This window comes from Carassius carassius, chromosome 12 (assembly GCF_963082965.1).
Source record: "Carassius carassius chromosome 12, fCarCar2.1, whole genome shotgun sequence".
Taxonomy (NCBI): Eukaryota; Metazoa; Chordata; class Actinopteri; order Cypriniformes; family Cyprinidae; genus Carassius; species Carassius carassius.
Window position 1 is genome coordinate 18,108,428 of NC_081766.1, and position 10,834 is coordinate 18,119,261.

The window sequence follows — 10,834 nt, forward strand, 5'->3', positions numbered from 1 at the left end:
ACGGTGTTTGGTCAGGTCATTCTCTCTTTTTTTGTTGAGATATATTTTAAGGATTCCGACTATTTTTTTTTTTTTACATTTAAAATTCGAGCACCGCGATGTATCAGGTTGTAGAAGGGCAGTTTGATGACGCAGACGAGACGCGAAGGTATGAAAAACAATAATATACGGGTATATACACACCAAAATTGTATGTGTACCAGCCACTGATCTATATTAGAGAACAAACATATATAGATGAGTGATGTGTATCCTGTATGGTAGCCGTATGTTTATTATGACAGGATATGTTTCATATCTTCATAGAGGCAAACTGGAATTATTGGGACTCATTTTATTAATTACACCAGCAAATAACAATAATAATACATTTTGGGTAACAAATGCTAAATGTGTTGTTCACACCATGTATGGTATTTGACAGTGAGTCTGAACTCAATCACGTCCCTGACAAGTCCTCTCTGGAGAAGCGACTTCATGAAGTCACTTTACAGACCTCCGAAAATGAGGAGGACTATGATGACGAAGATTATGAGGATGAGGAAGATGACGATGAATGGGACTGGAATGTATCAGGAGGAGGAGACTTCACAAAACGCTACACTGCAATGAGGACTGGGAATAATCCTCAGGTATTTATTATGGAGGATCAGTTCTATTGTCGTTTCTTGTGTGTTTTTGTATAATGATTGTTTCTTTTAAAAATTGTATTATATACATTATATATATATATATATATATATATTCAATGATATTGTTTATGTTGCCATTGATATTGTTTTTTTTTTTTTCACCAGGCTAATCGTCAAAATTCTAATAATAAGTCGTTAAAAATGTCCACTCCATCAGACAAGGTCCTGAGGAAATTTGAAAACAAAATAAACCTCGGTAAGCTTATTACTAATAAATCTAAAAATTATATTGAGAAAATGAGCTAAAAGCTTTACTTTTTCTGATTAAAAAGTTGTGCTTTTTCTGATTTAAGTCTCTATGTTTGACAGATAGACTGAGCTATGCTGATTCTGTGATCAATAAAGTCACTGTGATGCAAAAGCAGAGGGAATCAGACACGTATGTTATCTTATTTTACTTTATACTATAATAGTATTTGACAGTAGTTTGAATTAGATTTTATTTGTATATATTTTTTAGCTTTAGTACTTTTATTATGTGCTTTTGTTGTTTTTATTAGTGTTTTTTTATTTATATTTAGCTTTTTATTTTTTATTTAATTTTAGTAATTAAATTCATCTATTCATCATGTTTATATTTTATTTCAGCTTTTAAATGCACAAAAAGTATTGTTAGTTAGTAAACATTTTTTAGTTACCAGCTACAGACATGATTTCCATTCAAGTTGAACTCTTTTCATCTTAAAAACCACATTAACTTTTTTTTGCAGTTTTCGAGTAAAGGACAAATCAGACAGAGCTACTGTTGAACAGGTGTGTTGTTTGCTCAAGCTTTATTTGTGACTATTTTACTTAAGCTCCAGTGTTGTAGTTGATGCATTGTTCAGTGGGATATTTTAATGTGACTGTGCAGGTTTTGGACCCCCGTACACGTATGATTCTGTTTAAAATGCTCAGCAGAGGCGTCTTTTCAGAGATCAATGGCTGTATCAGCACAGGCAAAGAGGCAAGATTATTTTAGTATCATTGATCTATTTATTGGTTATAGCTCATTTATTCTTTGTTATTTTAGCACTTGAGGTTGAAAATGAGAAATCTTTATTTATAATTTTTTTAATGTATTTATGATTTTATTACATTTATTTTTTTTAATCCGTTTTATTATAAAAAAAATTTTTTTAAGTTTTTACAAATTAATTTTTTTCCCCCAAGTAGTAAAAAATATTTTAGTTAACTATTATAACCCTGGTTGGTCGAGTTGAATAGAATACTATTATCAATTGCTATATTTTGGTACACTTGAGATCTTGTGTTTATATCAGTCATTTTACTATGAACTAATGTTGCATTTTTTTTTCTTTGGCAATTTCTTTTTTATCTCCTGCATTTCGTACCACAGGCAAATGTCTACCATGCAACTACTGCAAAAGGAGAAAGCAGAGCCATCAAAATATACAAAACATCAATTCTATTATTCAAAGACCGTGATAAATATGTCAGTGGGGAATTCAGGTAAGACAGATGTCTTTGTTCAGGCATTTTGTCCGATTTAGTCTTATTGATGTGTGTCATTAAACAGCTAATTTCTATGTCCAATCAAATTTAGGTTCCGCCATGGCTATTGCAAGGGTAATCCCAGGAAAATGGTGCGCACTTGGGCTGAGAAGGAAATGAGAAACTTGATCAGGTGAATGTTATTTGGATTATTACTACTACTTTTTTTTCATAAACATATTTTATGATGGTTTTTGTCTCTAATGCAGATCGATTTTTCTCCAGACTACAGACTGCACAGATTCCATGTCCAGAGCCCATCATGTTGCGGAGTCATGTCCTTGTCATGAGCTTCATTGGTCGAGATGACATGTACGTGGGCATTTATCTTTTAACCATTTACACATGCACAAATACATCTCAGCGACTGATCAAAACATGGCAGTGTTTCAGAGTTCTCAACACATTCCTAAATGACACTCCAGACTCATGATCTTTTGATCTTATTGGTGTATTCCCCAGGCCCGCCCCTCTGCTGAAGAACGCTGTCCTGTCCGAATCCAAATCCCGGGAACTCTATCTACAGATCATCCAGGATATGAGAATAATGTACAATGAAGCTCGCCTGGTCCATGCTGACCTCAGCGAGTTCAATATCCTGTAAGCTGACTTTCTGTTATGTACACAAGGCTTTTAAGCATCAGTTAATGGTTGTTGATGTTCAGTTGTGCTGTGATCAGTGGAAAGTGTAGAAAAACTGTGTTCTGGTGTGCAGGTATAATAACGGAGATGCTTTTATTATTGACGTCTCTCAGTCCGTTGAGCACGATCACCCACATGCTTTAGAGTTTCTTCGCAAAGATTGCAGCAATGTCAATGGTAATGTGCAGCCTTGAATAGGATAAGATATTAATATTCATGTCAACAAATATTTTAATTAATTTTTTTGGTTCTCTCAGACTTTTTCCAGAAGCATGATGTAGCTGTTATGACTGTTCGTGAGCTGTTTGAGTTCATCACGGACCCCTCCATCACAAGTGACAACATCAGTGAGTACCTGGACAAGGTCAGTGAGTTGCAGTGATGCATCATGGGTAATCTTATCAACAGGCTTTTTGTGCATTCTGACAAGCTTGATGTGATTGGGTATATACATTTATTGCAGTGTTGTTGTGGTTGTTTTTAGTGTTTGTGGTTTACCTGCAGGCAATGGAGATCGCATCTGAAAGAACTGCAGAGGAAAGATCCAATCAGGACAAAGTTGATGAGGAGGTGCACTCATTTTGAACATTTCTCAATATTTGCATCCCTGTTCAAAATACCAACGTTTACACTGTTGTTAAAATTTTAAATAGTATTTTGCAGTCCTGAAAAAGTAATGGAAATGACATCGAATGTCAAATGTCATTGAAAGGGCTTTTTTGTAGTAAATTTGATGTTTTTTTCTTTTTGGTTTTGCCCTGTTTTAAAATAGTTCAAATAGTCATATATTGCTCTTTGTGAACACTTCTGTAGAGTAAAAGCCAGTGTTGTTATTATTGACTGAATCTAAAGGTATTAGAAATCATTTTTCATGAATTGAAATAAAGTATAAGTATTAGATGGAAAACTAGAACTTGACAAATTGAACCTAGACAAACAAAAATTTGAAATGTTGGCAACTATCTTGGCGACTAACCAAGTTTAGGTTGAAGTACTAAAACTGAAATAAAATTAAAAAGCAAACAACAAATAAAAATGACAAACACACCAATTACTAAAACTAAAATGAAAGGTAAAAATCTAAAAAATAAAGCTAATAACAAATATTGATAAATACTATAATAGTATATTAATAATACTAAAATAACACTGGTAAACACTTGCTAATATTGTAATACTAAAATAAATATATAAACCCTTAATATACCAGTTTGTCCATTTATAGTCATTGTAGAGACATTTGTACACTGTTTTTTGTATTTTATTTCAAGAAATCATACAAGTAGATACTTTTTTTTTAAACCCCATATATAGTACAGAAATCTGAAAAGTCATTGTTGTGGGTGTTTGTGTGGATCTGTCTCAAAACAGGTGTTTAAGAAAGCCTACATTCCACGCACACTTAATGAAGTCACTCATTATGAGAGGGATGTGGACTCAATGTTGAAGAAAAAGGAGGAGGCTTCTGAGGACACAAGTACTGACAATGTACGTCTCATTGCCCTAAATCAGAAATACTGAACCAAAGCTCTGAGAGCTATTAGGTTGAAATGATCTGTTTTTTTCAATACAGATCCTCTACCAGACAGTGACAGGCCTCAGGAAGGACCTCTCTGGTGTGCAAATGGTGAGGAGAATGCTGTTTTTGTTCTTAAGACGAGCATTTGGTGCATTAATGATTAAGCGTTGGGTTTAAGACACCTTATGTGGTCAAGACTTGTTTTTGCTTTAAATGCGTCCACTAGGTCTCTTTGGAATTGTCTTTGCCTGCTCGGCATGTGGGAGGATTAAGGCAGAGAATATAAATAACAGTCATCGCCAAACGCAAGCATAATGACTGAGAAGTCAGATTTAAAATGCTGTTGCTGTTATTTGACAGGTACCCTCGATACTGGAAGACTCAACGAAGGATAATAGTTCAAGCTCTGAGGGAGAGGAGGAGGAGGAGGATGAAGATGATGATGATGAGAAGACAGAAGGGGAGGGTGACAGCCACCCTGAGGAAACACAAATTGACAGAAAGGTACCTAATGGGAATTAAAAATGTTGCCACACATGAATTGTGTCCGTGGATTGTGAGAATAATTTGGTATTTCTATGTCATTCAGGAAAGAAAGAAATTGGTTAAAGAAGCTCAGAGGGAGAAAAGAAAAAAGAAAATGCCAAAGCACGTAAAAAAGCGAAAGGAGAAGGTTGCCCAAATGAAGAAAGGAAAATGAATCTGGTTGAGATTATAGCAGAGACGCTACATGATGAGCGATGGTTCCAGTACTGAAGCTGAATTGATGATGAAATGTCAGTCCCTTAACAATTATAAATACCTGATATCAGCATCATGTGTAAATGTTTTTGAAATGTTTATTAAAAAGTATTTTTAATAAATGTAATTTTTTTCTCGTCAAATTGCTTGAATGGTGACAGTGGGTAAGATATGTCATGTTTTAATGCAGTTTTTGTTGTAGTGGAACATTTCATTTACATTGTGCAGAACGGTTTACACATTCATGTTTTACAAGGCAACATGCTGTTAAAAAATAATGCTCTTTCATATTTAAGTGGTAAAATCCTCTTTACAATCCTCTATAAATCTTGTATATTTAACATTTATTTCAAAATTAATACCATGTTGGTACAAAATTATTACATCAACATACACTACCTTTCCAAAGTCTGGGTCGCAAGAGATTTTAAAGTTTTTGAAAGAAGCCTCTTTTGCTCACCAAGGCTGCATTTATTTGATCAAAATTACAGTGAAATAAGCATTTAAAATAACTTTTCTATTTGAATATTTTAAAATGTAATATTCCAGTGATGTAAAGCTGAATTTTATTTTTTATTATCAATGTTGAAAACGGTTGTGCTGGTATGAAGGTTTTTCTTATTTTTAGGCCTTTTTGATGTATAGAAATTTTAAAATACCAAGACAGAAATGTTTTACAGCAATGTAAATATCTTTACTGTCACTTTTCATCAAATTAATTCATTCTTGCTGAATAGAAGTAATCATTAAAAAACTTAATAACAATAAAGCTTACAGACAACAAACTTTTGAACAGTAGAGTACATACACTTACACTGGACGTTCAGAATAATAAAATAAGAAATATAACATAAACACAGTGGAACAATTTTCACTATTAAAATAAAGCTGTACCTGTGACCATTTAAAGGGTTAGTTCAGCCAAAAATGAAAATTATGCCATAAATTACTCAGCGGAGAGATAAAAATAAAAAAACAGTGGTAACTATTAAAAGTAGAAAACGAGGATTTGAAAAGAATGTTGGAGTATTTAGATATAAACCAAGAGGAGACAGGTTTTCCTTTGCTAAAGTAAGGAAACTTTGCTCCTGTTAACAAACATTGGTTTTCACGAAACTCACCGGCGCATGCGCACCACTGACCTCATACATCATTCCCCTGGAACTGCTTCCGGTTTACAAAAGAGAGCACAAGCTAGATTAAAGTGGTTTACCTTTTGAATATGGTTATTTTTCTTACAAAAATGCATCGATTCGTTACAGAAGGCCTTTGTTCACCCCTCGGAGCCGTGTGAGACACTTTTTTTTTTTTTTTTAATGGATGCGCTTTTTATTAAACTTCTCATGAACCGATGGAGTGCAACACCTGCTGAGTGACATCAAACAGCTTAAAAGATTGATTAATAACTGACTGGATTTGTATGAAAAAAAGAAAGTCATATACACCTAGGATGACTTCAAGGGAAGTAATGTATGGGCTAATTTTCATTTTTGGGTGAACTAACCCTTTAATGACAATTGTGGTTCAGTGGGAGAACAACTAGCGAATGCCTTCTACATAGTTAGCAGGCAGCATACCAGACTTTCCCGTCCGCTGCACCGTTCCATACATCCAGCCTTCGTCAATGGGCTGCACATTCTGTATGATGTCACCATCCCGGAATGACACCTCATCGTAATCCTGCGCTGTGTAGTCATACAGGGCCCTGTACACAGTCTGATCACCACGTTTTTATGCATTAAAAGTAAGTATTTTACATTACTGAATACATTTTATTCAAAAAGAAACATGAAGCATGATATAGACGCTACATATTGCAGAAAAATGAGAACTCACCAAGCCCATGTGTTGTGACCTCAGCTGCACTGACCTCAGTGAATGCATGCTGGTCTGATGCATGTAGCTGTGCCCCCGGCTGTGGCCACTGGGATAGTATGCACCAGGGAGAACAGGTGCTAAAACAACGATCAAGATGATCTCAGTCTCCAATAGTAATATTTTTCTTACAGTTGTAGTATTGATATTTTAATTCAAGTTATAAACTTTTTTTTCACTTTTTTAGGGTACATCACCAGGTTTGAGCATCTTGCGTTAGAGAACTTACCCACAATAACGCCAGGTCTTCGATCCATCTCCATGATGTACTGATGGACACCCTTGTGTGTGCTGTTCCCCACCGTCTCATGGTTAGGTGTCATCTGAGCCCGTACCAGGTACGACCCACGCGTCCCCTGAGTGACCCCATGCAAAGCTGACACCTCAAAATCCTTATGATACTTTGCCTGCAAGAATGGAGATGGCATCCGTTTCATGCATATCTACATGTTAGTGTTATGTTTACACTAATGCTCAGAGGTTTGGGGTCAGAGATTAATCGGCAAATCAGCATATTAAAATGATTTCTGAAGAATCATGTGATACTGAAGAGTGGAGTAATGATGCTGAAAATTCAGCTTTGCATCCCAGGAATAAATTTAAAATAGAAAACAATTATTGTTACGCTTTAATATTGTAATAATATTTAACAATATATTTTTTTTCACTGTATTTTTGATCAAATAAATTCAGGATCGGTCAGTACACTAATTTATCAAATTTACATGTTTGCATTTTTTTCCATATGGCTACATTAGTTTTTCTGCATTTTCTAGCATACATTACTGATCTGATCCTGGGCCTTCCTCAGTCTTTGTAGCTCTGGAGTGTCCAAGACAAATTTGAGGCCCCGACCCTTGCTCTGTTCAAAATCCTTCCTGTACTTGACCTGTAGAACAAGAAAACCATTTTACCAGGGAGTTGGTATGGTGTTCTGAGAGATTTTAAGTGTGTTCCTATGCGGTTGCAAGAGAGTTCAGGATGGTTGCTTCTTCTGACAATTTTAAAACCAGTATGAGTAAAAGTATGAGCAATATTAAATGCAGTAGATTAGATAATACGTAATACGATATAGGATATCATTATAAAAAAACATGCACGATTTTGTTATCATGGGCATTTCAGAAATTATTTATTACAAATTATTATATTTTTTTTGAATGCATTTTAAGAATACTGTCCCCATGAGCTCGTTAAAATGCACAACACCGCTCTATGCTGCATCAATGAGGCGCGCGCTCTCTGATGTAAACAAGCAGCCCAACACTGAAGAGAAGCGCATGACGCGCTGAATGAAAGTGCACGTTCACTCTCTGACAGCAGATGGCTCTGAAGCAACAGCAGAAATGCAGCCGTTACCCCGGTAACCATGTAAACAAAGCAGCTGCACTACTTTCCAAAGAGTATTTCAACAGCCATTCTTGATTTTTGTATTCGGTTTGCTATGGTGTTCATCACAGTGCCAAATATTAGACTTAATCATTTTTTATATTTTAATCTGGACCTCAACATGGCCTAGTTTGAACATTTTATTGTTTGAAAATGTTTTGATACCTTATACATTAAGACTCTATTAGTTAATTAATTAGTTAACAAAGTGCCAGTGAAAAATTCTTCTAAAGCATTTATTAATCTTCGTTCATTTCAACATTTAATAACACATCATTCAAAATCAAAAGTTGTAACTGTATTATTTAATGGACCCGAGCTAACATTAACCTTTTTTTAACAAAGAGTAATAACTTCTGTAGCAAATTGCTCATTAATGAGACCTTATTGCAAAGTGTAATTCTTTATAATTCTTTTGCACTTTCATCTCTTTGAAACATTTGTTTACTTTATACACTTTTGTGTATTGAGTTATTGTTTTTAAATGTTCAGTTCTTTATTTTCTTATAAGAAAAACTTTTTTGTAACATTTCAATTTCGTGACAATACAGTGTACTGTCATAAAAGCTTCAGCAATTATCACAATATTACAATTTTATACCGTCACATGCCTACAAGCAGACAAGCAGCTGAAATTGTGTGTATGCATGTAGCCTACACAAAATATATTTTCACAGCTTGGCGACCTATCTTTCAGAAAGAAATGGCTAGATTTTCTTTCATAATGCCAGGATTAGGCCACAGTGTGGAATTGGCAGCATCTTTTGGGCTGCCAGGTGGAGAAGCTGAAGAGATCGGCCAGGGCACCACGGAGAAGACAGCTGCCTTGCTTTTCTCTGTGCTGACCTCAGAGTATCACACCCAGTCCCTCCCTGGCAACCCAAACACCAAAACCATTGTCTCCTCCCTTTGAAATGTCTCAATAGCAACAAATATCAGTACCCTACCCTACTTATATCCCCTTTAGATTTAGAACAGTGTTTTCAAAATATCTTTTTATCATGTGATTTACAGAGTACATAGTAAACAAGTGATCTTACCTGACTTTGGAGCTCACTTTGCTGTCTCAGCCGCAGGTTCTCAGGGGTGTCTGTCACAATTGTAAAGGTCTGTTTTGGATAGTGCCTTTTTGAAAAAAGAAAGTGAGTAATTGTGTGCTTTTGGTCTCTACCATATTTATATTCTATCAAATAAATACAATTCAGGTTACTGGTAATCATTTATTCTATGTTTAACATTTCCCATTTAACAACAAATTACCAATGTAGCCTATATGAACGTGCAATTGATTCATAAAGAAGTATTTTTGGCATTAACATACGCGTTGCAGTAGGGCTTCTTCTCATATCCCTTGTAGTTGTTCATGTTAAGGGTCATTTTACACACCTCACAATGGAAGCATCCTTTGTGCCAATACTGTCAAATAAAGAGAGATGCAAACTGCACATAAAGCTCAATCCATGAGCGACATCTGTTAAAGAACGTTATACACAAGCATGTATACATTTTTAGTTACAAGCGTCGGAAGTAAGAAAATATACCTTGTCCAGGCAGTTCACTTTCTCTGTTGCGTAGACGATTTTCCCACAGCGCGCGCAATGAGGATTCATTTTTAAGCTTTTGCGATGGTCACGGGAAAAAGCATAACTTCCCCAGTTACTCCCATAATCCACCAACTTCTTGTAAAATATCTCAGTCGTGTGAGATTTGCTCGAGCATGATATGAGTTTATGTCGCAGGGCTTTTAAATTCGCGTGGCTCGCGAGTGTTTATCAGCGTGCTGCTGGTCTCGCAGTGAGGGAGCTGAGCAAAGATGCGTGAGATTTCAACAAACATCACCCACTGAGACTGTTGGAGCAGCAATCAAACACGGACCGCGGGGAGGATTTGGCTATTGAGTACATGCACAATGAGCCAAAAAGAGCAAAACAAATTGGTTTAAATTAAGAGTCAGGCTTTGTAAGGTGTGACACGTTTTATATCATCTTTATGGTATTTTGTTATCGTTCTTGACAAATGGTTTGCTTGATTTTTGTAATGTATTTTGGTTTCGTTTTGTGCGTCGTTTAGTTTCTCTCTTATCACACATCAGACCTGGACTAAAGAGTCACGAATAAAATCGCATCTCGGTCATTTATATGATGTAGCGGTCTTTGAGGATCGATGGCATCATAATGCCTAAAGAGGGCAATAGAACACCGAAAGATGCGCATTTGAGAAAACGTCTTTACAATCTGAAAATAAATGGCTTATGATTAAGAAGACAATTGACTGTACTGTATATCTTTCTATCTAGCAAGTATATACGATTTTAGCCTAAAAACGTAAATAAAAAAGTCCTTTGCCAACTTTAATAATGGGGACAATCACGAGCGCAGTTTAAGAAATTTCATTAAATATGCTGTAGGCTGAATTTTGATTAAATGTGGTCTTCCTAACATTTTTGTCAAAGGCCTGGAGCTTTATCTGCATAAAATACAAG

General features: G+C 35.5%; 2 protein-coding genes across 2 annotated transcripts; one reads left to right on the plus strand and one right to left on the minus strand.

Annotated features, from left to right (window-relative positions):
• riok1 (RIO kinase 1 (yeast)) lies at nucleotides 1–5,556 on the plus strand. Its single transcript, XM_059563753.1, has 17 exons — nucleotides 1–148; nucleotides 425–632; nucleotides 798–888; nucleotides 1,002–1,071; nucleotides 1,403–1,445; nucleotides 1,546–1,638; nucleotides 2,032–2,144; nucleotides 2,239–2,319; nucleotides 2,412–2,498; nucleotides 2,649–2,786; nucleotides 2,902–3,005; nucleotides 3,086–3,192; nucleotides 3,333–3,398; nucleotides 4,200–4,316; nucleotides 4,402–4,455; nucleotides 4,708–4,851; nucleotides 4,937–5,556. Exons 1-17 carry the CDS (start codon nucleotides 99–101, stop codon nucleotides 5,045–5,047), a joined length of 1,677 nt encoding a protein of 558 aa, XP_059419736.1. The 5' UTR covers nucleotides 1–98; the 3' UTR covers nucleotides 5,048–5,556.
• A 1,019-nt stretch (nucleotides 5,557–6,575) lies between these two features.
• On the minus strand, nucleotides 6,576–10,416 carry LOC132154996 (LIM zinc-binding domain-containing Nebulette-like). Its single transcript, XM_059563757.1, has 7 exons — nucleotides 9,894–10,416; nucleotides 9,674–9,768; nucleotides 9,393–9,477; nucleotides 7,745–7,852; nucleotides 7,193–7,370; nucleotides 6,925–7,043; nucleotides 6,576–6,804 (listed from the first exon to the last, which is right to left on the minus strand). Exons 1-7 carry the CDS (start codon nucleotides 9,960–9,962, stop codon nucleotides 6,628–6,630), a joined length of 831 nt encoding a protein of 276 aa, XP_059419740.1. The 5' UTR covers nucleotides 9,963–10,416; the 3' UTR covers nucleotides 6,576–6,627.
• Between the last annotated feature and the right edge of the window lie 418 nt (nucleotides 10,417–10,834).